Genomic DNA, 27,803 nt, shown 5'->3' on the forward strand with positions numbered 1-27,803 from the left:
TCTGAGAACAAACAAAAAAACAAAACAAAGCCACACCATAGTTCCCAGTGAGATTCGAAGCAGTACGTATTTATTCATTAAGTGGTTGGTTTTAACATTCTTGTCACATCTGAAAGGCTTGTCTAACTCTTCTCTCAAGTTCTCTAGAAGGTGAGCTTAATAACATATTACAGCTGATGAGGAAATAAATGACAAGCTTTAAAAACAAAAGAAAGTCTCCTACGGTTTTAATTCTCTCCTTAGCACAACAAAATCCTCCTTGAAAAAGGAATGAGATACAAACAAAGACAACTAATGGTGGAACAACGCAAAACTGCCTCAGTATTAAACAGAGTATTAACTAGTCGTTAGAAGCATATGGTCGACCAATAACTATTGTGACTATTATAACTATTATTTATACCATCCGTGTAGGATGAATCCATATATACATGTTCTCAAGACCTGGTCGCAGTTGCTTTTTCACTTATAAAAAATAAAGGTTGGTCTTTTTTTCTGGTTTTGTTCCATTTCATGGCTTTCTTATTGAACATTAAGACATATCAACATTTGGTCTTCCTTAATCACTTTTCTCTGTGCCAGTGTTTCAAAGACTACCTCGGGGTACCCGTTGCTGTCATTACACAATGCAGCCCCCTTAAGTTTGAGTACAATGTTGTTTATGGAACAAAAAGTTTAATGTAAACTTTTTACGTTTTGATTACAGACCAGTTTAGTCTTCCGGGGCACGCGGCTTTCTCCCTGCGTGTTGGCCATTTATAAATAAGGAGGGTGAGCACCACAGACGGTGGTTCCCAAACATCTGGTGCCGACTCAGACCCGTCACACCTGCTGCTTCGGCACAGCTGAGATGCGCCGACAAATCATCTCGGGTCGGCTTTCTGCGTCGTGGCGAGCACGATGACGCCGGTCGATATTTCATTCAACACAGAAAACAAATACTTCCAGTTGATGGTTTTCCAAAGTCTGACGCGGTGTAGCTGTTATTGTAACACCAGCAGCAACCTGTCTTCAACGCTCTTTAATAATTATGTGCAATCGCATCTTCTGCGCTCACTGTAAATAAGATTTTCACACATTAACGCCAGTGATTTGCGATGTATGTGGGGGGTAATAATGGCGTCACGTTGATAGTTTGAATGTTTTGCCCGTGGTTGTACACCTTAAACTGAGCGGTTATATAATAAAATACTCCATATTTGGAAGAAAGTTAATGTGATTTCATCTATTAGGCATTTGTAAAACTGTCTGCCTTGTTTTGTTTCATACCTTCACACTGTGTGTGAGTCTGGTGTCTCATTTCACAACTTATCTGCCTCAGTTCACAGACGGATGTCTTAATGGAGCCCTGCTCTCATAACCACACGATTACTGGGAGTAATAAGTCGGCTAATATGTGGAGATAAAACAGGGCACAGTCAAGTTTTCCACACGCAGTCAAACAAACAAAAAAGGCAAAACACACACGCATTTTTTTTAAAGAAAACAAACAAATATATACTTTGGGGTTTCACTTGCCTCAACTATAATCTGTAAATAATGAACAATTCACTCCTGTTGCCGTTGGTCCCTACAGAGCAGATACAACAAATTAAGAATATCACAACTGGACTTTTGATCGGTTTGCTTCTCTAGTGACATTTACAAGAGAAGATAAAGGTCCTTTTCTTTAACTGTAGAGCGAGCAGCTGGCCTTCTGAAGACTGAACGTAGAAACCCTTTGGTAACAGTTTCTCTGTGAGATAGCAGAGCAGACAGGGAACTGAGGAGGGATGTATTATCTGTTGGTCAGTCGTAATGTTGAGCAAGTGGTCTTGAATACATCCCTCACACCCTAAAACATGACATAAGTTGTGAATATACAGAAAAGTGATACACAGTTAGGAGCCAAGGAGCCACATATGTTTTGTGTATCTGTTTGGGAATGCAAGGGCCCAATCAAATTCTGCTTTCTCCCAAAAATATTCTCCAATTAAATTTCCAGTCTATTTTCTATGGAGGTCACAATCCAGTTCTGATTCCCCGATCCCCCCCCCCCCCCCACAGTCTCATACTCATACAAACACACACACACACACACACACACACAGTCTCTCACACATACACACACACTCTACCTTCATCTCTTTGCTACCGAGAGCAAGGCAGTACAAATCAGCCATCTGCCTTTGGATCTATAAACATGCCGTTGTAGTAAATAGACTGTATACAGTAGCAGTGAATCTTCAACAGTCTCTTTGTGGATAGCAGCGCCACCGTCCAGCAAGCTGGCTGGCTTCATAATGAAACTATACAAAAAATGGTCAGATACCAAGAATATATTTGGCTCTTGATAAGCAAAGGGTGGAAATCCTTTTTTACTTCACTCCTGTATCGTACTCCTTTTGTTGGTTTCTTTCATCTCGGCTCTGTGCTCGTTCCATTCGTCCATTATTTTCCAAATTCAAAGTTTTGATTTGCGTCTTCATTGTTAGAGGCTTGCTGGTCCCTTATCCCCAGCTGACTGTGAGAGCAGAGAGAGAGAAGAAGAAGAAGAAGCAGACCGCTGGGGAAAGAGGGGAACAAAAACAAGATTAGAAAAAAATAGGGGAAGAAAGAGGAAATATCCAGGAAAAAAAGAGCAACAATTAGACAAAGAGGAAGATCTCTTGAGCCATGTGATACACGGGAAAAATAAGTGAGAGGGAGATTGTGGTGTCTTATCTTTACCTGAGGGAATGGTCTTTTACGCAAACATACACACACCTCCCTTGTAACAAGCAAACTCACACACACACACTAAATTGCTCAAGTACACACCACACAGCCACCTCACTCTGTGGTTTGTGAATACACACAGCAGCAGCAGCAAAGAGAAAACAAGACAGGAAGGAATCCAGAGAAAACAGAAAGCAAAATGAGAGGGGGACAAGTAGACGCAATGGCGAGCAGTGTGTTCTTTCAGTGTGTGTGTCCTTACAGTGTGTGTGTTTCACCAGACCAGGGATTTGGAGCGGGTGCTGACTCCTTTCCTCCTGCTGGCTGCCGCCGTCGCTGCGTTACGATGACTTCGCTTATGAGACTCCAGGTACAGCTGAAAAAAAAAGGTTGAATAAAAGATCACTACATTAAATAAATCCATACAGTTCACAGACACATGCTATAGCGGTTAAGTTCACAACATGGATTAAACTACTAGCTTAGACGTATTAAATATAACATACAAGGATACATAAGAATGACAAGGTATAACCATATGGTGATAATTATCTTATCCACCACACTGTAACAATTATCCCTCAAACTAGAATTTGTACAAAGGATCATTTCCACTGCAGCACTCTACTTGTATTTGTTCTTTTTAAGTTACTCCTCACTGGGAAACCTCAGCAATGTTTTTTTTTAAAAGAGGGGAGATTTATGTCGGTAATTGAAAATCCAATACCTTCTTGGCAAAGGCCCGTCCACACTGGTCGCAGGCGTGGAGGGAGAAGTTCTTGGTCACTCGGACTTCAGTGGAGGACGACGACCCTGTGCCGCTGCTCTCTGAGGGGGGGTCGTGCCGTCGGGTGTGTGGCGCTTGGTTGCTGGGCGAGATGGAGGAGGAGGAGTTGCGATGGTGTGTGTGTTTCTCACTGCGGCGGGTCAGTGGGGGGCTGATGGGACGAGGCTGGTGGGTCTGCTGTCTCTCCTGCTTGCGGGTGACAGGAGGGGACGGGGCTAACGCTGGCGACGAGAGGTCCTGCTGTTTCCGAGTGACAGGAGCAGGAGGATGGACCGAGGAAGAGGAAGAGGAGGCGGAGGTGGAGGAAGCTGATGAAGTGGTTGGGGCAGCTGTGGAGCCCTCTTGCTTGCGAGTGACAGGCGGTGAAGGAGAGGAGGAGGAGGACGAAGAAGCGGCACGTCCGTTCACTTCCTCTTTGATGCTGCCACTCGTCTTCTTGCTGGGAGGCGTGGTGTTGAGGACGACCTCGGCTAACCTCTTCACGGCCCGGCTCTCCAGTTTGGGCATGATCTTTCCGAGGTATGCGGATGACTTCTTGTGGACCACCGTCACGTGACGCAGGACGTCGCGTTTGCGACGCGACTCGTAGCGACAGAGAGGGCAGCGGTAGAACTTGATGAAGATGTCGTTGCCATCCGTGTGCAGCTCAATGTGCTTTGTTAAGTTCTGACGGGAGCTGAACTGCCGCTTGCACAGTTTGCAGAAGAGCTGCTTGAAGTCAAAACCCACCGCCAGTTTGGTGGTTTTGGCGAGCCCGCTCCCGCTGCACGTGTTGCCACCACGCGAGGATGATGAAGATAAGGAGGGCGTCGTCTTTGGGCTCGACGGGGGCTCCTCTTCCTTCACCTTCATGGCGCTGCTTCCCACAGAAATACATTTAGCCGTCGCAGTGCTCTCACTGGGAGACGGGGCCGGACTGCTGTCGATGTTCTCCCCGTCCTCGTCTTCATCTGAAGGTTCTACTGCCTCCTCTTTCACTCGGATATTGTTGCTTGGGCCTAAGTTAGCGCTGCTACTGGGAGGAGTGGCTTTCGGAGGAGAGGGGGCTGGCGGAGGAGAGGAGGCTGGCGGAGGAGAGGAAGCTGGCGGAGGAGTGGAGGCTGGCGTAGTCACAGATCTGTTACTTTTGATGCTGTATATTTTGTGGACGATACGCATGTGCCTCTTCAACATGAGCTGAAATACACAGAAGTGTAAAAATAATCAATTTTCCTCCTTTAGAAAAAACACAACTGTCACAACTAATTTGAGATGTTAAATAGAACAACCACTACAACTTCAGTGCACCTCTTCCTGCTTGGACCTGAGATATTTAAGACACCAAAAGCTAGAAAGGTTGGAGGCTGCCAGAAGGCCAACAAACAAACCTGAGAGCTGTAGTTCCTCTTGCAGATCGTGCAGCGACATGAGGCCGGGGCCACCTGTGGAGAGGCAGGGGGCGGACTCTGAGGTTTGGACTGGTTTTGGTTCGGAGGCGTTGTTTTAGAGTTCACAGGGGTGGGCTTGGAGTTGCTGCCCCGCGTTGGAGAGGAAGTGTTGCTCTTCCTGGGGGGGGTGACCTCCAGAGAGAAGGGCTGGCCGGGCCGCGAGGCAATGTTGGGTGTGATGGTGTCCCTCCGTAGACCGCGATGCACCTCGTCAAAATGACGACGTACATTGGCTTTGGTAGCGAAGCTTTTAAAACACACCGGGCAGGATTTTCCGGTCGGTGTGCTGAGAGTCCTCGGCCGACCTTCAACAACAACAATTGTTATCTTGAAGGTTTCCTTTGAAAAGCTCAAATTGAAATGAACACTTCTGACCGAAGACTAAACGGTTCAATATTTCCCCCCAAAATGAATATTGAGCATTGAGTGCAGTCTTTATTTGTGTATACTAAACAAAAACACGTCTCTTCTTTTTACAATGCCTCTACATCCAGATGGAAGGTTATTCCGGATCTTTGTCTTGAAAAATCTATACTATATCTATTCTGCAGCATGATCAATATTTGTTGTGTATGACTGGCCAATTTCTAATACACCATTTTCCATCTTTGTCATGTTGAATTTGAATACACTCTTACCTTTCACCATAGAGAGCAGGCTTGTGGGAACTGTGCGTGTCTCTGTGAACTTTCGGAGCTCTTCAAGTTTGGTCTGGTGCATTTTGCGGCAGTGACGTCTGATGCTGCGCCGTGAGTTAAAGTCCTGACCGCAGAGACAACAGGAGATTGTCACATCGTCAACCTCAACGGGAGGAAGAGAACAAAAAAAAAAGAGAGACTCACTGACTGCGATAAACAAAGCAATGTGGAAAATTAGATCAACATTTAGCATATGAGAATGAATCATGTCTCAGCAGTGACAAGTTAGCTCAGTTAAAAGATGTACATTTACTGACTTTGTCACTTGTGCTTCCTGACTATCCAGTCACCTACCCCACTAGTGGACCCCTCGTCCTCAGGCTGTGGCTGCTCCTCTTTAGCCTCCTCCTCAGCCTCCCATCTCTTCTGTCCCTGATTGTTTCCCGGGCTGCTGTGGCTCTCTGGCCCTCCTGGCTGGCTCGGCTGGTTGTTGTCTCCACCCTCCACTGATTCTCCCTCCCAGGCTACCGGACTCTCCCTGGCACTGTGACGGATGTTGAGACAAATAGTCAGAGACAAGGGAAGACTGGGAGAAGCCTAAAATCCCACTCACACGGTGAGCGCTTTAGACGACAAGAAGTTGAGTCTATGGAGACCACATTGCACAAACGGGATCAGTGTTCATTAAGAGGATTGTGTTCCTCTATGAACAACTAATCAAATTGGCTTACCACCTACCTCGGTGTTTGCAACGGAAATCTAGCCAGCTCCTCCTCTGTGGTGAGGTACTGGAACACGGCCTTGTTTGTGGTCTGAATGGGCTCCAGGTGGACCACGGTGTCTGGGATTCTGGGATATATAGCGTCCAATAAATCCTTCATGGCTACACTCTGTCTGTCATCACCCGATGAACCTGTCAAATGATGAACAATACCAAAACATAAATGAGATCATATACAAAAAACACTAAAGCAACTAGTAAAAATGAGGTTGAGTCCTTATTATTAACAATATTGTGTTTACTCGTTGGCACTGTGATTTCGTTTGGAGAATACAACTATTGTGCCTCTCTAAAGCTACCTTTATGTGGACATTCCTGTTTTTGGTGAATCTGCACGTTTATTTCAGACCATTATTAACAACAGAAGATAAAGAGAGGATGGAAAGAGAGGAACTACATTTTCAGGCACTTTAAAAATGGACCACAAATCATCACTGGAGTCTGTACGGGTCCACTGTCGAGACTGGAAGGTGAAGAATCGAATGTTTCCAAGAAAAAAACCTTTTGTTTATCCAGTAACCACAAAATTGATGCCCAGCGTCTCAATGGTGAAAAACAGACAGCAATTAAGTCATTTATCAAAATAACATTACGATACACTTTCAGCCACTGGTAATAGACTGTTGATTGAGAATAATTAAGCGAAGGGACAACTTAATTAAAACCACACGCAGGTAGAAAGACGATTGGGATGAAACACAGTTCTTTTTCTTTCCAACAACCATCACTAGAGTGAATAAAACTGTGCAAAATATAATTGACTGTTTGTATTGAGATTGATTTCTCTTTTAGGAAGAGAGGAGAGTTGAGTTAGAAAATAGAAATTACTTGAAGAGTCTCATAGGCTTCATCCTTTCCCAGAGTCTCCCAACACTTCTAAGAAGCAAAGAATAGAGATGTGGACACATTTGGTCGCTAATAAGAAGTAGATAAAACACAAATGCTGCCAGATCAAAGTCAATTTCCTTTAGTGATATGTGGAGGGGAGAGAGGAGAAACTGCACTTTGATTGAGAGGAATGATTGATGGATTGAACATGTTACAATATGCATGCAAGCTTGTGTGCAAAGGAATGAAAGAGGGCTGTGTGCAGAAAGAGGAGATAAGAGGAGAATAATGAGTAGGAGACAGATGGCTCCAAGAAACCTTGCAGTGGAAGAATATGAGAGTAAAATGGGGAGAAGCCTGAGGAGATGTTAAAGTAATCAATAATTCTGTGCATAGGTTTGTGTGTGTGCTGACTAAACTAGGGGTGTGTGAGTGCTGAGCTTAAGTCAGTTTGATTGCCGCCTTGTTGAAGGAGTCTCTGTTCGTCTGTTTGATGTGATCTGTACAAATCTGTATTTGCGTGTTCTCAGCATGCACTAAAGTTCTGGCCTTGGCTCTTGGAGTTGTTTTACCTGGTTGAATTACTTATTGAGTTAATAGTCATTTTTATCTTTCGTGTGTTTTTTGTGCTTTGATTTTTCATAGTTCGGCTACATTTCTAAGCGTGAGTGTAAGTATCCAGGTGTTTTTATGTGTGCGTGCTGATGTTGGATCACTAACCGTCGGGTTCAGGGAGCCGTGATAGGCAGTAGTACTCTTTATGTGTGATGAGGTTGGGCAGGCCTCTGAACAGACTGCGACACAGTTTACACTCAAAGATGGTGTCCACCTCCTTCAGCAGCATGTGTTTCAGCTGGCTGGTGCCTGCAAGCCAAAGAAAAAGCAGCGATGATTACCTTTAGTGAGGAAGAATTATAAGACATATTACCATGTACATACAGAATATTGTACAATTCACTGCAAGAACACACATCGTATTTAATTAATTAATAGTAGACTTGTTGTTGTTCAAAATAAGCAATTGTTGTGTACTGTTGATCAGTCCTGATGAGTTTTGGGACTCTTTGTTCACTGGGAAAGGCATGCGAAGAAATGTACTTTTTCAATTACATTTTTAGAGTAATTAATGAAAAAAATGATAATTTTGGGGATGAAGTATTCCTTTAAACAGAGAGAATGAGATGATAAATTCCAGTATAAAATTGCCAAAAGGTAAACTTCCCTCAACCTATCCCACTGACATTTTAAAGGACTTAGATGATGATTGCCCTTCTGTTAAGTGCAACTTTTGTGTCACTGCTGTCATCACCTTTTCCAGTATTGTCGTCAGCATGACGAGCTTAGTGCAAAGATCACTGAGTAAACACTGTTCGCCACTTGCTGTCACACACAAATGCACAAAACACACTTTGTTGCGTCCTCCCAAGTCTTTTCTTGCCACTGGCTCAACAAGGATGCAGCCGTGGTTTGTGCATAATTGTATACCACAACAGCAGGAGATAACCACAGGGACCAGCAACAGTATGACTGTGCCTGGGAGCAGTGGCAACCAATGAGGGCCTCAACCCTTGAAGGAGCTTTGGTCATCGAGCCAAACTCAACATGGCTGGCTCAGAACATGTCATGTGTGGTCATGGCGACAACAAGAGAATACGATGCTTTGCATACTTGATAGCTCTTGTATAACACAGGAACAGGAGCTGTTGGTGCTGTTGTTGATGCAAAGCAAGTACTTCCTGCTATGGTTTTACATGAAATGCTTCCCAGCATGACAGAAGGTGTCAACATCACAAACATTCTTGAACATCGTTCTTCTTTCTCATTAGCTTGGCGGTTCAGTTTTAGACACTGCACGGCATAAAGACTGAGATTGTGTCCTTTCTCTCATTGGCAAAAACACTTGCGCTGTGTGTGCATCATAAATAATAAGAGTGGATAATAATAAAAAACACACAGACACGAACCTGAGCGGAAGCATTCAATTATCTGCTGAATCCCAGATTTGGAGGTCTGTAGAGGCTGCTGGAGCAGAGGAGGATCTCCGGGCTCCACACAGAGACCTGGAGAGCAAGAGGCAGAGAATGCATTTCATCAAATCCAGCATATAATTACATCAGAGGATGACAGACCTGGAGAAACGCACCATCACCTGGGAGTTTGGGGGACCTGGTAAGGCACAAAGTATATTGCAGTTTGCTTAAAGAATACACACAATCACTGTCAGAAAATGAGGTCTGTATGAGACAGGGGTTCACTCTGACCTCATTACCTCCACACACACACACACACACACACATACATATAGACACACACACACACTCAAGGGTGACTATGAGAAAGCAGGTCATCAGTCTTTTTCTAATAATTTGTTGGCTGACATGCTGATGACAAAACAACAATATTCCAACAATATTCCAACAATATTCAGAGTTCATAGAGTCCAGCTTTGGTGTCACACGGTGACACGCCAAAACCAGCAATGTGAACAGGAGGAGGAAATGCATTGATGTGTATTGGGAAATGTTTTGCTTTGGCTCGACCTCAATCATCAGCGGGTGCAGGGTCAGCTGCAGCACGACCCTGGTGATGGTCAGGATTTAATGTTTTGTGTGATTTATTGACGCTTTCTTCCCTTTTAATCATTCATTTGCCACAATAATACAGTAAGGGCAGGCAGGTCAACACGTGTCATCCTTCACATTTCTGGTTCCTTGTAAACTCTGTTGATCTAGGAATTTAAAAAATGTCACACTGTAGCACTCCCTGCAACCCATACTAGTCTGTAATATTAAAACGATTATAATCTAGCATCACACACACAATACATACAATTTAGAACAGAGATCAATTTCAAAATCTCTGTTTTTCTTTTGCTATAAACAAGGCAAATGGTCAATCCTGAATGAAACACTGCAGAGAACCATTCAACCGTTTATTCTGCTTTTCTATGCCAAAACAGAGAACATTATTTATCAAATACGCTTTATGGTGATAATTTTACCTAGGGCAGAATAATTTTTTTTTTTTATTGTGATTGCTTCGACTGATGCCATTACGATATGATTTGCAATCTCAGTGGGAAGATCATTTTCACATAATTATTCTCGTTACACTGAAAACCATTTAAATTATTATGATGTGATTTTTGCAGGGATCTGTACCTAATAAGATGTTGTCTAAAGTCTGTTCAAATTATGTGTAGGCCAGGACATCTCTGAAGAACAACAGTATTTAATAGAAAAATTGTATTTTAACACTTCAACTTCAACAATATTCTCTTACGATTTCAAAATTGCAGTAGGCCATATTCAGATCTGACTGTGCTGACTGCAACTCCATGATATACATGGGCTACTGAGACGGATTACACAAGGTAAAGTGCTCTCATTCTACCCATTTTTATGCATTTGCATATTGGTGTACAAGCAACTCAGCTTGTACACCAATACTATGTTCATTTTTCATGGCAACAGACACAAAAACAGGGACATAAACAGAACAATTACACTCAAAAACAGCACCGGAGACTTTGTAAGCACCTCAAACATTTATGTCTAATTTCTAACATTACATTGATGTAAAAGAAGTTAACAGGGAGAACAGCCTTTCTGCCGCAACAAAAAGAGCATTTTGTAAAAGTGTTGTCAGGGACAAAACAATTTCAATGATTCCAGCTGTGACAAATGTCCACCGTTTGAAGCACGCACTTCTATTACAGCCTGCAAACTCAAATTTATGTTCAGCCAAGATGCACTATTGTCAGAGGGCATTGTGCTTTGATAAAAGAGCTGCATTTACCATTCTGAAGATTAATATAACAGAAAATTACTTTTTTTTATGGAAACATAGTGGAATAATATGCCTACCTGATCAGAGCATGGAGTCACTCTCTCTGTGTGTGTATTGATGTGCTTCTCCTTGCTTCTTTGACATAGAAGGGCTTTTTAGTGCATGTAAGCATGTCCCACTGGTTAGTTTGCGGCTGCTGCGCTGCACTGCTCTCCTACGTCAGTTACAGCTGATAATGGGGTCCCGACGGAACAGCGTCGTCCCAGAAGCCCAACACCCATTCTCGGGTTCCCCCTCATAAACATGGTTAGCTCTGTCAGGCCCTTTCACCACAGTATGCACTGTTAGCGCTGTTAGCTAAGAGCCGCCTGCTCTCCATTGACATGTTTCATACCCTGCACTTTGAAATAATGCCAACATATATATTAAATGATTTTGTACTCAGATTGTTTGATGCAGTTTTGTTCTAATCCAAGATTAAGTTACTTCTGGTCAGATAACTAGACTAGGAGACCGTGCACTTTTAGAGCCTCGTTGGCCACATATATGCTTGAATGAACACACACTCAAGAACACAAACCCACACTACATAGTGGGCAGGTGCAACATGACAAAGTGTGTGTGCCTGTGTATAGACAGAAGGACAGACAGAAAGCAAAAAAAGGCTAGCAGTCAGACGGACACACCCACAAGACGCAGACAGAAAGAGAGTTGGAGATGTGAATGACAACTGTGTGAGTGGGTCTGACAGAGAGAGAGAGATGGAGATTACGTATGAATGTGTGACAGAATGTGTTTTCCCCGTCCCCATCCCCCCAACACCAACACCTCTCCTTGGAAAGCTGCTATAATCCAAGCGGGGCAGGTCAGCGACCCGTCGACCTCCCCACCCCCCTCCGCGAGAGGGTCAAAGATCAACCAATCAGAAACATCAGTCCACACAAACAGCTTCCTTTTACTATGAGTGGCACCTTCCATAGCAGCACTGTTAGAAACTAACAAACAGTAGCCGGGTTTCCATCTGAATCAAGACATCTGCATCAGTTTTTAAAGGAAAACTGCAGCGAAAGAAAAGCAGAGGGGAATATGGGTAGCCAAGCCAAAAGGAAGGAAGGTAACAAACAAACAAACATGTCAGCATTCAGGAGAAGCATTGCACATCATCATTTCAGCTTTAATAGCCATGTAGTAGATTTTATAATCCAATATCAATAGGATAGCCTGGCTTTAGGGTCATGAAACACACTAGCTGTCAACTGAGGGAATGAGACAGAATGGTCAGTGCTGACAGACAGTAGTTTCCAGACAAGATCGACCTAAGAGAGACAGATAAGTGTGGCCTATTTCGAGCCAGCAACATTTCTATGGATGAAGTGGTTACACCTCAGATAGCAATGTATCCATTCATTCAAGCAATATCTTTTAAGAATCTTGTTTGGTTTTTTTGCTAATACTAATTTTACGTTATACATTTTCATATCTCTCCGGATGTGCTTATTTAATTTGCCCCAAACCATAAAAAGAAAGAGGTGAGCTTTTCAAAATTAAGGCCGATACAGGATTCATTGAAACAAGCTTTTGTGTTCCAAATACAACTGTCAATAAATGTGTGTAATGTAATGTCAATGTTTGATATGTTAGGCCCACCAGCAGTGCCTCTTTTAGTTTCCAATTCTTCACACACACCCTTTGATCTCATGTAGAACACACAGTCATACTCTGGTGCTCTGTCAGTGAAGCTCCACGAGAGGCTGGCAGACAGTTTTTGCCAGTAGGTGGATTAATCAAAGCAGCAGGAGGTACAGTGGACAGAGAACTTTACCCACCTGTGTTATGACCGTGGCTGCCAGCGCTGGTCTGCTGAAGCCGGTCCTCAGTCTGGCAGATCTGGTCCCTGGTCTTACTGGTACCGCTCCTGTGCAACTCAGGCAGCAGAGGGGGGATGGGCTTCCACAGAGGCTTGGCCTGGAGCTGGGCCGCGCTGTCGCCCTTTTCCTGGACTTCCGCTGGAGTCTCCTTCTGGTCCAAGTTCTCTGAGGGCACCTCAGCTGAAGCAGAGGTCTGGAGCTGGGCTTGATCCGAGGACTGGTCTCCTCCTCGGGGCTCCTCCTGTGCTGGATGCTGGGTGTCTGACTGGAGATGGCCTTCCTCCATCTCTGTCTGAACAGCACTCTGTGGCACCAAAAGCATGAAAATATGAGCTACAGAAAAAGCATGGTACAGATCAACAAATAAAAGGATAAAAAGGATTACAATTATAAATAAAGACACTATGTGTATGCTTCTAATGCTATTATAGTGTCTTTGTAGAATAAGGGGCCGTTCAAAGAACGTGTGGAAAATGCCAGCTGTGCCACTTTCATCCTGTCCTCAAGGTGCTTGAGACGCTGCGGTCCTGTCGCACCTTCCGTTACTAAGCAACCAAAACCTGTGCAGTGCGATGCCGATAATGATGAAGCTGTTGGAATGTAGCAATAAGCCTCACTGACTAAAGTAAACAACGTCAAAACAAAGATAAATGGATTTTCCAGCACTGGGAATGCCTCACTGTAGCTTTACTGCTCGATTCGTCTGTTTCAACTTGGCTGAACTTTCAACCAAATGTTGTGATGTCCCGCGACGGAAATTGTGAAGCAAGTAAAATAGTTACAGTTTTACAGTTAGTAAAGCCTTAGATAGGACTGCACTAAAATGATTAACTTGATATTTACCAAAGAAACAAAAGAAAGGAGCATGGGAAAGTTTGCGCGCTGTGTTAACTTTTGAGTGCACTGTCTACGTGGTCAACAATGTATTTGAGGGTCAACAGCCCCTAATGAGACCAAAACATGTGAAAATGGTGCCGTCTCTGTGTTGCTTTCAGTCAACTGATCTCAAGGACCCTGGTCCAATCTGTAGGTGGTGAGGGAGGCAGCAGACATTGCTATCTGCCACACTGAATGCTTTCGTCATACGTCCACTAGAAGGCGCCAAAGTCAGACATATTCAAAGTCAATACATCATTAATTTAAGAAAGAGAGATGCTAACAATCTAATTCAAACCACTAATACATAAAAACACACAGAATCTTGAATGTGATGAAAATTGATCAGGAATAAATAAATAAATGCTGGTATAAAGCCAGGGGAGGAAAGGGTGCCCATCCTAGGTCAAATGAATCTCCATCCTTTGCTGAAAAACAAAATCCATATCGTTGGGCAGAATTAGGTGTCACAGCAGGTGAGAGATGGGTGTGTGTGCGTGTGTGTGCGTATATGCATGTGCATTTGTGTGTGTTTGCGCGTGCGTGGTTGTCATGTCTCCAGTGCACCCAGAGATGTTGTAGGGGGGACATTAACCGTGTCGCACAAAGCTACCCTTCAGCAGATAAGTGACTCCACAGCAACCCTTACCCTTGTGTGCACACATACATCTGTCTTTGCGAGTGTGTGGTTGGTGTGTGTGTGTGTAGCTGTGTGTCTTCACTAGACCTCCCCAATCTTTTCTCTTTCCCACCCACCAATTTATCCTCAATTTTTCTCTCTGCGTCTGTCTCGCTCACTTCTCGTGTTCCCGCTGCCCTTGAAGAGGGATAAATGAATCCACCGGTCAGACACATTACAGCACATCGCCGAGGACAAGTGGGCCACTTGGAAACAAACACGCTGTGCATACCGCGGCATAATCAAATGACCATTAAATAACAGTATGTTATACATGCTCAGCAAACCCATCCGTACACGACAACACACACAGACCATTACAGCCACTGAACACAAACACTTGTTTACCAGTGGATTGTGTTCTTTAGGAAATAGTCTATATTACTATGGCAAGAAAAACTAAACTTCAGCCTCTTGACTGTCAAGTAATATATTCCCACTTACTGCTCAATAAAACTATGAGGTGGAACAAAGAAAACATTGGTGAGCCCTGGATTAAACAGGGTGAATTATCAAAACTATGACTGATTATTTACCTGATTAATTTCCCAGGTTCATATAAAATGGAATATATCACCTATTAAAGTTTAATCTTATCCGCTCATTTTCAATATGATCCTGAAAACAAATACTTCATCATGACACACTGTAATGAATCCTTTCTGAACAAAGTATGTGCATTTAATGAGCAACAACTGTCTCTGAGGTGCTTCCTTGAATGAGAGTATGTGAATGCGTCTCAATACAGTGACTTTCATTGTATTTCCTGGTGTTTAAGCCCAAACTGGAGGTCCCTCATGGAGGAAAGGCTTTGGCATAAACAGAGCATGCTATAATTTCCCTAAGCACAACAAAAAGTGTCAAACATGAATAAACAAAGAAACAAAAGTATTGGCATACAGGGCTGTTTTTTTTTTTTTTAGGCCTGGGGACATGGACAGGACAGACAGTTAGGTTATAGACTAAAAACATCAGAAAAGGTGTGTCCTTCTCCAGGAAACTGCTTACATGTTCTTCTGAACATCTATTGTGACTAAAGTGTAACGCAGGTAAAGTTATGGGGTTACAAAAGGAGCACAGTGTCTGGTAAACTAGGACAGGGACATTCAGGTGTTTTTTTTTAATAATGTGACACCCTGTAAAGTGGGATATGATGCATACTGTAATTAGATCTGAAGCCCAGTGACACACCAGAGAGGAAAATGTGACAATTACATGACAGTAGCTGTTCAAATGACCCGGGTGGAGGTCGAGTTGGGCAAGTATATAAAGGAAGTATGTTTGCCACAGTCTGACAGTGAAGGGAGCACAATTAGACAATAACATCCAGACATGGAAGTGTTTTCTTTACAGTACCTCCAGTCTGCGGTGACAGTGAGCGCTCTTCCTCCTGGTGGACCTCTGGACCTTCACCATGTTGCCAAGAGTGGTCTGCTGCACCACACGTTCCCAACCGGCACGCTCCTGCAACCTGCAACAACACCCCACATGAGCCAAGGACATCTAACCTGTATGAAATACAACTGCTGCATGTAGGGCTAAGATATAAAATGCTTGTTTATGTCTGTACCTGAGCTGAGTTTCTCAAAATATATAAAGAGATATGTAATTGCAGAGGCTAGCTGCACTACAACTACACACAGTCTACCTGTTGCATTCCTTTAAGGAAAAGAAGATCAAGCATTAGCTAAACAACACATGTTACCAGACATGTCTTCATTCTCTTTCCACTATTAATGAAAAGTAACTCCGTACATTTACAGTTAATTTTGAGAAGGTACTACATTTGAGTATGTCCATGTTATGCTACCTTATACTTCTACCCTTTAATAATGTGCTTGCAACGATTATAAAAGAGCTATGATTAATTATAAATTATAATCCATTGTTACAGATTGAACTCCACCGTGACCAACTACGACATTAAGTACAGCTTACATATTAATACATCAATAATAGCATATCACAGACAGTAGCCACTCTGCTTTATGAGTACTTTAACATTTTTGATCCAGGACTTTTACTTATAATGTAGTATTATACTATGGCATTGTTACTTTGATTGTAAATGATTGTAATACTTCTTACATTACTTCTCGACACTAATCGTGGTAGAACCTGAACTTTGATCAACAACAACATTTCACTGTTGTTGACAAACTGTTCTCCCACAACACATTTATGAGGGAATACTTTGTATGAAAGCATGTAAAATGCAATAGAAAAAACTCTGAAACATAACAGCTTCATGAGTTTACAAGCTGCTTAGAAACCACCAGGGCAAACTAGCTCTAAATATAAAAACTGAATTAAGTATTATTAAAAGGTCACGGTAATTAATGGAATCCCAGAATGCAAATTCTAGTCATATTGCTGACCAGGACAATTAAACTCATTTTACCCCCACGCTTTACTCTGTTTGAGGCTCACTAGTGACATACACTAACGCTAATGTTATTTGTGTTTTTCCCTGGCGACCTTACAATGCTAGGAACACTAGTCCTGTATAGTGGATCTGTATTAAAAAAAACAAGTACTGTTTTAGCCAATATACATAAATAGACATACATGTATATGAAGTACTACTGGGGATAGTTCTGAATTGTGTGCTTGGATTTGGGGTCAACGTATATTCACCTTATTTCTAGTTTAATCCTCAGGAATATAACTTACTTTTGGCATAGAAGAGAACCAATGTCCGGATGGATATTTTAACCACTTTTCATTGTGTTTCAGTAGAACCCACTGGGGAAAACATTCAAAACAGTGTTCATATGAAAAGTAGTCTATGAGCCCCCTTATTAATATTACTTATCACTATTGATAACCCTCACCCCCTTTTATTTCATTATAATGGATTTATGACAACATCAATATATAATGTTAGATGCTGCCCTCTAGTGGCTGTCTAAGTTAAAACAGCTTGGTCTAACAGCCACATGCACCTGACACTCCACCAGCTCAGTATAACATGATTTAGTAGCACTCTGTCATGCTGAGCTGCCTCACTATTTTCTTATTTGTTACCGTGTGTCATACTGCACAAGGCCATCATTATCCATGACCAAGGTCAGCGAACCAACTGATAACTGAAAGAGATGCATTTTTATGAACTGCGAGTGAGAGATGCTTAATGTAGTTTTGGTATGACATACCACAGTTGTCCAATACTAATGGAGATCTGGAATAAGCACAGGAGCAGGACAACAACAAACAACTAAGTAGAATTTGAGAAAAGGAAAGCATTGAATTTTAAATAAAATAACATCACTCCTACACCTGGGGCCAACATACATGAGTTAATTCTCCAATTTCAAGATACATTATCGAATGGTAGTAAATACGTGGATTAATAACTAGAACATAAGTATTGTGACTTACAACTATGGGGAAACTTAGATTTTAAAAAAATAAGAAGAACATCTGACAGAAATGGAAACATGGGTTAAGAAACTGAACTGGAGAACTTGCATCGACACTAAAGTCACACTGACAGTGAAAACAAAGTGTGGCGGGAACGTCACACGCTGCCATGACACAGCCAATGTCTTCACGGCTTGCCTCCACCTGGGTACATTTGTAGTTCTATTTGATCTCCAGCAGAGGGAGACAAAGCGTATACTTAAAATGTTTTTCTAAAAGTTTTGTAGTCTGCTGAGGACTCCAGTAGACAAGACAGAGTACAAGGGGCCACAGAGGGGTTGCCCCGACGTATGCCGCAATACAAAGGATGTCATATAGCTGCCCTGTTTCAAAACGGCATGCACATATATGGGGTTCTGCTTGGCAATTAAAGATGGTCAGATGATTATATTTCAAAACATCCAACTACACCACTTCACCAAACAAATTACCTTCCATAACTTTGCCAACACAGAGCCACTGTGCGCATGAAGGTCAGATCGCTCATATTGACTTGTCATGGGAAATTAAATACCTTGCCAGGTATTGCCCTAAACAAAGAGGCATCATTGTGATTCGGAAGAGCTAATGCACGGAATTAAAAATCGGATATGTATCAAAATGTGTAGTTTGTTCCTGAATTTAGAAAAAATAAAACGTTTTAAACCTCTGTAACCATTCATTTTTCTTTCAAATTGAGGTTGCACACATGAAACAATCTGCTTTAAGTAGCAAAGATGTATTAAGAGCTGTGCACTAAAATGACAGCAGTGATGGAGACACACAATACACATTCAGCATGGAGAGCAGAGAGTGGAACGTTCAAAATGTGGCTCTGAACTCGTGGCATATTCAGTAGACTATATATATATATATATATATATATATATATATATATATGTGTGTGTGTATACGGTGTGTATAAGGTGAAGAACAGGAGGGGTGCTACAGGTGGAGAACGTGTTTGTGGACTTTATTCCTGAACCATTGCAGAGCTCAGGTCTGCCTTGTCGAGGTTTAAATGAAATGAAGGACACAATTAATTTAAGAGGAACCATTAGATCAAAATCCTTTAAATTGTAAAAAATGAAGTGTAGGAACACTTCATTTTTTACAATATTAATGCATTATGCACCTTCCTAGGTTCTTTTTATATCAGGGAGGGAGATTAACACTAGCCATTAACTATAATGGGAAATTAACACTTTGACCGGAAAGACTGTCTACTCTTACGACCACTGAAATCAGGAAACAACCTCATTTAAAAAGGTTATATTTCCTTATCTCACAAAAATAACTCAAAGGCGAGGATACATTTAAGATTCAAGTGGACTCATTCCTCTGGTAGCCCTCTCCTCTCACAGCAAACACTCTCTTGGTGTGATTTCCACTGTCTAAAGACGTCTAGCTCTGGTGAAGACTCTTCATTGGTCTTAACTGAGAGTGAAGTCGATGCTCTTATGTGTTAGTCTGTTAGCTCTGTGGCCCTTGATGACCGGTTGAGGGTGTTTATCAGCGGTTCATCTAATGTGTGTTGAGATACAATCTAGCACCCTGTCACACTAATGAGCAGGTGCTATAAATACATATGGATCGGAAATTTCTGAAAAAAGATGTGTTTGCAAATGAAACTTGCGTCTCAGTAAAACTGGTCTTTTACAGAAGTCAATGGGTCTAGTGCAAGAAAATGTTTTAACTTTTATCCTCAACCTCTCGCTTTTTTCTAGGAGTTTTACTCCTACGAGCGTTCAAACTCGTATTCACCAAACTGCACAAACTTGTCGTTGCTCGTTTGAGCCTGATGAATGTCACAAGTGTGAGCTTATGAGATTTGATCATTATTATCCTCATCAAAAACATTACCAAAGAGTGAAAAGAAAAGAAGGTTCAAGTCCTGCTGTCAGAAAGAAGCGGATGAAAACACAACACATTTAGCAGTTTCAACAAAGAAGACCACTTTGTTGTTCAGATTATTTAGGTTTTATTTGTGAAATTAGAAAAATGATACTGCTGCCAACGTGTCATCAGAGCAGCATTATACAGGTCATGTGACAAAGAGAATATTATAGCCTTCAGTAGGTGAGCCTGAGGCAGCTGTTGGAGTGGATATTCCTTGTGCGCTAGATATGGTCCACAGTACGCACTGGGGTGGTTAGCAGCAAAGTGTGAAGAGGTCGGGATGAGAGGCAGAGCCTCCAAGTCTATATTTCACCATCAGTGTTGAAAGTAAATGTCTGCTCCATGCGAAGGATTTAAGTAGCTTGGGTTCTTGTTCATGAAGTGAGGGTATAAATATCTTAAATGAATTTGAAGTTCATATTAAAACTCAAAATTCAATCAGGTTGAGAGATTTGAAGTCGAACACGTGTTATTTTCCCTGCAAAGAAAAGCATATCTTCTGTACTTGTCTGCACAGTTTCATACCTAAGAAAAAAATCAGAGTATGTGGAAATTAAAGAATGCCACAGATTCTTTTGAATCAATTGTACGTCCTGTTTAAGAATAAACCTGTCTATACGAGTGGTTCTCGCATGAGGCCCAATGACTGTACAGCCAGAATAAGAAATGTCTGTCACAATAACAAACACATTTTTTTACTTTGCTGCCTTCGTTTACATCTCCAGAGCCATTTTATATGGTAATCGACGTCTATGATTGTCTTGGGATTCTGAGTCTTATTTGAGTGTGCAAATGCACCAAGAAGGTTGCGAATCCCAACTCAAGACCAACAGTCTAAATACTTTGTTGAAAAGTGTTTCATAAAAACCTGACACGCAAGCAGCAGCCTACCGGTGCTGCCCGGGGCCTAAAAGCCCCAGTGTGGACCACCATCTGACAACATACACAACATTTTCTTGATGCAATTCCAGAGACTATATGTACTACAAAGGTTTAGAAAAAACACATTTAGCCACACAAATGCACCAATAATACACTCACACTCTAACACGAGGGACTCTCTGGTTTCCGTAGCAACAGACAGACGTGGTTGTGAAGTAGTGACTCCTGTTCTGACTCAGATAATGAGATTGAAGGTGTCCTGGGCTCAAACTGAGGATGGTTTTCATCCATGGCCCAACCCCTCAATCTACACTCCACTCGCTGCTTAATACCAGATGCTTTCTAGTGGCTTAGAGGTACAAGATTGATTCTCCTTCTGTGCAAATTTAAAGTTATTCTAAACTAAATCCCCAAACAGTCTTCTGTTGAACGTTGAACATCAATGATATTCTGCTGCAAACCTAAACATTTGTAGGTGTTAAATAATTGGAAAGCAGTGATTATTGACTGACTTTAAGAATCAACACATCCACACAACAACCACAGAACAAATTACATTGTTCTGGATGTCCAATGATGTGCTGTGGAAATGTGAGGAAGACAATAATTCCCTGTTCTATACTAACTGAAAGACCAATTTAATAAAAAAATCTATGAAAAAACCTTGAAAATTAACCTTCCTTCCTCCCCGTTATAGTACTTTATGGGCAACTGTTGAAGAGCAAGGTAACACAGGAACAATGGCTAATACTGGAACAACAACAACGAAGATTAATAATATGAGCCTGTATGAAATGAATGGGTGAAATGTGACTGGATGCCATCCAAGTCTATCCTAAAAACTAATTATTTAAAGCTAAAAACGAGGCATTATCTTCTCCTCAGCCATACACAATTATCACCCTGAACAAAAGGACAACTACCTGGTAACTGACCGGGCTTCATAACTCACTCCATTAGTAGCCATTCAACTAAAAACCATCATTTCCCCATTGTAAATCTTTTTTAATAATCCTAACACAAGTTTATGTTAACATACTAACCCTTCTTAGCAACAATGCTACTTCCTTAGCTCAATGCTTCACAAATACACTTGATGATATCTTCTCCAATGTTACATACTTTATTTGCACATATGTTTAAGTTCCATCTCCAGTGATAATCCATAAAGAATTTTGTTTATGCCAACCAGAAATCAATTTGTCAAAGCGCTTCCCTTTTGGGAACGTCTCTTATTTTAGGAGGCAAATCCCTGTTTGCCCTCTCAGAGGAAACAAATGAGGTAAATCCATGTCAGAACAGCACAACTTTCTCTTCTCGGGAGCCTCAGCCTCTTTGACGCCTTCTCCACAAGGAAACATTAGCCTGTCATGTTTCATTGTGTAAGAGTATATATATATATACTCTATTCTTGCAATCACCACTGTCTTCTCATAGTTATTTCCGATGGCAGTATGGAGATGGTCTGACAGGACTTCCTCCTAATGGAGGGACACAACACGCTCACTGACATGATGCTGACTACAGGCAGACGCACCAGTGATACCATCTGACCACAAGGTAGGATGGGAACAATGCTGCGGCCGACTGACGGAGTTCCCCTGCGCTTACAAATATTAATTTTCTCTGTGCATCATCTTACTGAATGGTGGAGTCCGTGTTCTGTGGCTCTGGCCTTTTACCGCCTTACTTCTGGTTCTCCTTAAGATGGAAATCTAGGATATGATGAAGCTGTTGTACTCAGTCACCTTTTCATTGTCGGCATATCAAGTTATACTTGACAAAAATAACAACATGCATATATAAGATACATGGCATATGTTCTAAAAACATACGGTAGTATGAAGTGCAATCAATAAAATGACACTGCAGCTTATCTGTGCTCAACTAAACACTGACGAACACGTGTTTTACAGAGGAATCACTATCCAAGTTCTACAAAAAGACTTTATCTTCATCCATGTGAGTCTGACATGTCTAGTTTTCTGTGATGTACCACATGTGTCAAATAGCACTTGAGAATGTTACATATGCATTACTTAGCTGACTGATGTATTTGACAACAGTAAAAACTAATTAAGCAAGAATAAAATGCACCGGACTTCAGGAAGTTGTCAGAGGCAGAAAACCCTATATTGACTTTGAGATATGATTGTCTAATCGTACTGCGGGTGACTGTAATGTCCCATGTGACGACCTTAATGGACATGTTCCAATGAACATAACAACAACATGTGATCTCATGGACAAACACACCACTGTATTTGGAGAACTCCAAAGTAATAATCACTGTGGCGACAAATTGTTCTCTGCACATAATTCTTTGCAAATAGGGAAATACCTGTGGGGTGCGAATACACACTAATTATACATAAATGCAGAGTTGTTGGCCTCCAGAAGAGCACATTTCAGTATCTGCACACATTAATTGCACAACAAGTTTCCCAGATTGAAACATATGCTGGTTTAAGGTCTGCAGGTAAGCTTGATTTTCTGTGATAACTTTCATCACCCATTCAAGCCAGAACACTGGTGGAAGGACAGCAGCTATCCGAACACTTGGACGTGGAACAATTTGCTATTGGATCTTCAAAACCAGATATGAAAGGAAACTTCTGCAAAGGACTTTTAGTTTTGATTCTAAGCATAGTGCAGCACCGTAAAGGGAGCCCGCAGCAGGGTGTGGAAAAGAAACACCAACACAGATGTATATTATGGGAGATGCATCAGATCTTTTCAGGCAGGTTGTGGATCAGCAACCTGTGGTCTTTGAAACCAAACTTCCAAAATCACATGTAAAAGTTATAATTAAGCACTATATATGGAGATGTCAACATGAAATAGCAAAGGAAAAAGCATCATTTTCAGTGATATACAAAGAGTATTAAAGAAACAATCAACTGAGAATCTTTCACTGTGCTAACTAGCTGGTGAGTGGGCTATCAAAATATATGATGTGGCTCCCTGACTGGCAGATAAGAAGACTAGCAGCCTTACAGGATCACTACTGTAGTTACTTGCTTATTGATCGGCTGACACAGATGTTCTGGTTGCCTCACCGGGAGGATATCTTAATGTCTGTCTCTCTGTTTACCTCGCTGCATGCTTATATGACCAGCAGGTTAATGAGTTTGTTGACTGACTTAACTTAGCACATTGATAAGCTGACTCAGTGACTGAACACAGCACGACATCATTAAACTGACTGATTCACACAGTGACATCATTAAACTGTTGTAGGCAACAGCCACTCTGGTACAAACCAATGAAACCTGGGAAACTTTGATCAGGGAAGAGAGCCAGGCGGTCTTTGCTGCTGTTCAGACCAGCTCAGGCAAATCTCAGGTTACTAAAACCCACAAGTCTCAGGAGGCCAGCCGACAAATGGTATGAACGCTGACATTATTGTATTTATGGAACAACATAAAGTATTTAAAAAATACAGGCCAATTCTGGTAACTTCAGGCTGTCTTTTCATTTTATTTTAGTTCCTTATAACCCACTTTATTATCTACACTCATGTCCCCATTCATATTCCTCCTCAAGGTTAGACTGGCCATCTTTGTGTCAGAAATACTTGTGTTGTTGTGTTAATAAGAGGGTTGTTGGTAATGACTCTAATATGAACTGATTCATTAACTGTACATGTACAGTAGAGCCCTCAATACATTTTAATTTAGACTAAGTCAGGTTTTCTGTCAATATGCAATGCAAAATAAGTTTTCAGTCAAACTTGGAGCCACAGGCAGGCACCAATGAACTTCTACGGTGCGTCTCTACCTTAGAGAATATATTTATGAGGTGCCGGTAGTAATCTTATTCCTTGATTTAGTTTTAACTGCACCTGTAACATTAGTGGACACACTGTCGGACTCCATCTGCAGCCTTTTTATCAAAGAACAGGAAGTGGATGCAGTCATCTAAATGCAGATAGCTTTGCCACATAAAACAGCATTAGGCAAGATTAGAATAATGTCAAATTCAATGAAATGCTATACATGTGCCCTATTTAATATACCCTATTGCAACACTCCCATAATACTGTAGTTTAACATATTCAAAAAAGTCATATTATCTTAAAGCCATCTTGTATATGTTAATGTTTACCATAGACTACTTTACTCATCAAGAAGTGCGAGTGTGTTACCAATCAACCGGTGTAATTTATAATATATAAATAAAATATTTCCCCCCTAAACATAATCCTTTAAATGAGTTCCTTGTTGGCTGAATCTGCACTTTGTAGTTTGAGTATCTCGGGACTTTCTGCCTCGTGAGTAAGTTCCTGAGCTGTGGTGGATGAAACCATGCGCAGTGCCCAAAAGCGCAACAGCAACAAATAAAACATCCCTGGATACAAAGCCAGCCCAGCTCATCGCCATACCAGCAACGCGTGGTGCGCGGTGGATGAAACAACAACGTCGCGAGTCCAGTGTCCGAAACATAATTCAGCCTTGTTCTCCGCGCTGTTAGTAAAGGTGTTACGGTCATATCACCATCCAGTGGAAAGACGTGTGTCCACACACGAGCGACTCCACAAAAGCCACATGCACCGAGCACCATGAGGGCGAGCCGGACGGATATACTCCACTCCGGCCGGCCTGTCGAGCCCCGTAGCGGGTTTAACCAGCGTACGCATCCACTTACGCATCCCAGGCAGGGCGAGGAAACATAACCATCCCGAAAAAACCGAACGATCTTCCGTGTTGATACAGAAATCCCAAGTCGGAGCACAACTGGAGAGTGAAAGCGCACGGCGATTGTTGCCGCCCGCGTCTGTGTCTATTGGTTCCCTTTCAGCTGGGGCAGCGTCAGCACACACACACACACACAGTCTCCATTTGCAACTCCATCGCCCCCCATGGGCGTGCGAGGCCGCGGGCTGTGACGCAAATGGCACTGGGTGATTTGCAAATGACATATCTTCCTTATTCCGTGTCGTGACCGCCGGAACTAATCCAAGATGTTACACACAAATATCCATCCGATGGCGGGTGACGGGTAAATAAAGGCGGATGAGCAGTTCGCTCTACCGGGATGCGGTTGCATAACTCAGGAAACTTAATAAAAATGTGCACGGGGCGAGCGATGTGCAGTCTCCACGGCTGATGTTTGGCCGTTGTTTCGATTTGATCGTGATGGCCTGTACCATGACACTCGGGACAGATCCGTCCCCGACTTTTGGTCACAGGAGGAACCAAGCAGAGCGTGCACACAGGGAACCGAGTGGCCTCGCTATGGTGGATGTGTGGCCAGTGCGAGGACGCATGCACGTAGCTGACGGGGGAAGACAGGACAGCCGGTGTGGGACTTAGGACCGCATTCACAGGCCATAAAGGGCCCGCATGAATACTATTGTGCTCTTTTATCCAAGAGTGCCCAACTATTTACAAAAGGTTGGCCAACACACACAAAAAAATATCGCGGCGAAATGGTGGCGGCGGTTACAGCAGCTGCTGCCACTGTGCCCTGCGCAAAGCAGCAGCGCAACCATTGCGCAGCGCCGGACTTCCCCAGTTTTGTGCAAACTATGTGATTCGTCCAAAATACTTTTATTTGTGTATCTCATTCAGGCTGTCCTCGCCCGGCAAGCGGCGAACCAAAGCGCGGAGCAGTCGCCGTTCTCATGGCACGATTTGCATCGCCCCCATTATTCCCGAAAATCTCTTTTTACACGGTTATATTGTCAGCCTAAAACCAGTATATTGGACAACAATGGGACAGCTTGACTTGATCAAAGGAAAAGCCAAGTACAAAATGCACCTTTCAAGCCGTAAAAGAGAGGCCCCCTCATACGGATTGCAGCATGGCAGGGGAGTGCGGCGTAAAAATGAGCTAACCCGAATAAAATACACACAAAGACAAGGTGCAGTGCTCCCACAAAGACGTCCATCATCACCCTGGTAATAACACGAAACCATCCTTGGTCATTTGAATTAGCCTGGAGCCGGCGAGGATGGCATTATTATGAATATAAAACGCTGCGTTTTGCGGCTCCGTGCCACCTTTTCCAAGAAGCAGCTTGGCGCACAGGACCGGTGACCCTTCCATCTTTGCGCGTCCTTCTACCGAGCGAAACCATCCACTATCTCGCGTTTTGAGGATTTACTGTTGAATACAACACGTTGTAGTAGGTGGTTTCCTCTTTGAGGAGGTGAACGCTACGTGTAACGGCCGCTACAAGTCTCTGAAACTATCCCTCTCCCCGCCGCGGCCAGGCAGAAACAAGAGGGCGATGACGCCATTTTCTGCAAAAACAACCATGCTCGGGAAGCCAAAGCGAAGGAGGTTTAACCCGCTCCGCAGCCCTCTGGTCCCGCTGAAACGTATTAAAAACAAGTCCTTACCTTGTAAACGTTGGATGGGTGGTGGAATCGTGTGTTTGAAGAGGTAAAACTACGCGGTCGTGGCTACTTCGAGTCCGGAGATTGTTTATTTCGCCTCCCAGCGTCCCCGGTTCACTCTGAACAAGTTCGTCTGCGAGCCGCTGTCTTTGTGCACCCAGAGGAGCCTCTCAGCATTAAACCAGTCTCTGCGCAAAGGTGCACCCTCTACGTCCAATTTCAGCTAGAAATGCCGGCACTTTAGGGCGACACTGTGAAAAAAGGAAGGATTTTACATCTTTCAATTGAGAAAAGTTGAATTATTTCCCAGCTTTTAACCAAAGGCCACGGTTGTCGCTGATGTATCGCCCCCAAACGCGCAACCTTTGAGGACACAGAGCTCTCCACAAGAGTCCACGGCGCAAACGCAAACTAAAACTGGGGGTGGATACACCCTCCCAAAACTTCATAGCTACAAAAACTGAAATATATATATTTTGTTGGGGTCACAAAATAAATAAATTCACTAGAGTAACAATTAGATGACTCAACTAAAAGTGTAATTTAGAACTTTGTGGCCACAAGTAATATACTCGTTAAAAAAATGCAGGCCTACACATTGTGTATATATATATTGTATAGTTCAGGGCATCACCATTTTTACAAAAACATCATTCACAATCAAAGACACATTCAATAATGGAGCTACATTTGTATATTTTAAAAAAAAATACTCCACATCGGAGACGTTTACTTCCCTCGTTTAGACACAGGCCAAGGCTGCTGTAGAGCATACATATTCATATCTTCACGAGCATGCGGACACAACTGTTGATGAACTATCCCTCATTATGACGGGGGGCCACTCTGCAGTCCCTCCTCGAGGCCCCCCAGACAAAACCCGTTCAGCTAAATTAATCACAAAGC

General features: G+C 42.6%; 1 protein-coding gene across 2 annotated transcripts; it reads right to left on the bottom strand.

Annotated features, from left to right (window-relative positions):
• Positions 1 to 48: 48 nt before the first annotated feature.
• Positions 49 to 27,277, bottom strand: znf800b (zinc finger protein 800b). 2 transcript variants are annotated; one of them, XM_034526031.1, is made up of 12 exons: positions 26,901 to 27,277; positions 15,727 to 15,841; positions 12,774 to 13,119; positions 9,123 to 9,218; positions 7,879 to 8,022; positions 6,288 to 6,462; positions 5,904 to 6,093; positions 5,550 to 5,712; positions 4,852 to 5,216; positions 3,425 to 4,660; positions 2,960 to 3,073; positions 49 to 2,545 (listed from the first exon to the last, which is right to left on the bottom strand). In XM_034526031.1, the coding sequence occupies exons 2-11, from the start codon at positions 15,784 to 15,786 to the stop codon at positions 2,972 to 2,974; spliced, it is 2,877 nt and encodes a 958-aa protein (XP_034381922.1). In that variant the 5' UTR covers positions 15,787 to 15,841; positions 26,901 to 27,277; the 3' UTR covers positions 49 to 2,545; positions 2,960 to 2,971. The 2 variants fall into 2 exon arrangements, with proteins under 2 accessions (XP_034381922.1, XP_034381921.1); XM_034526030.1 differs by lacking the exon at positions 26,901 to 27,277 and adding an exon at positions 25,201 to 25,524 and having other exon boundaries at positions 2,045 to 2,545.
• Between the last annotated feature and the right edge of the window lie 526 nt (positions 27,278 to 27,803).

Source organism: Cyclopterus lumpus, chromosome 23 (assembly GCF_009769545.1).
Source record: "Cyclopterus lumpus isolate fCycLum1 chromosome 23, fCycLum1.pri, whole genome shotgun sequence".
Lineage (NCBI taxonomy): Eukaryota > Metazoa > Chordata > Actinopteri > Perciformes > Cyclopteridae > Cyclopterus > Cyclopterus lumpus.

Excerpts from the sequence above, each read along its gene's own strand:
- znf800b (XM_034526030.1), bottom strand. The coding sequence starts at position 25,232 with ATGGTTATGTTTCCTCGCCCTGCCTGGGATGC. Across the intron at positions 8,023-9,122 it reads AATTGAATGCTTCCGCTCAG|GCACCAGCCAGCTGAAACAC; the intron begins GTTCGTGTCTGT and ends TTTGGCTTGCAG. Across the intron at positions 5,713-5,903 it reads ACGAGGGGTCCACTAGTGGG|GTTGACGATGTGACAATCTC; the intron begins GTAGGTGACTGG and ends CCTCCCGTTGAG.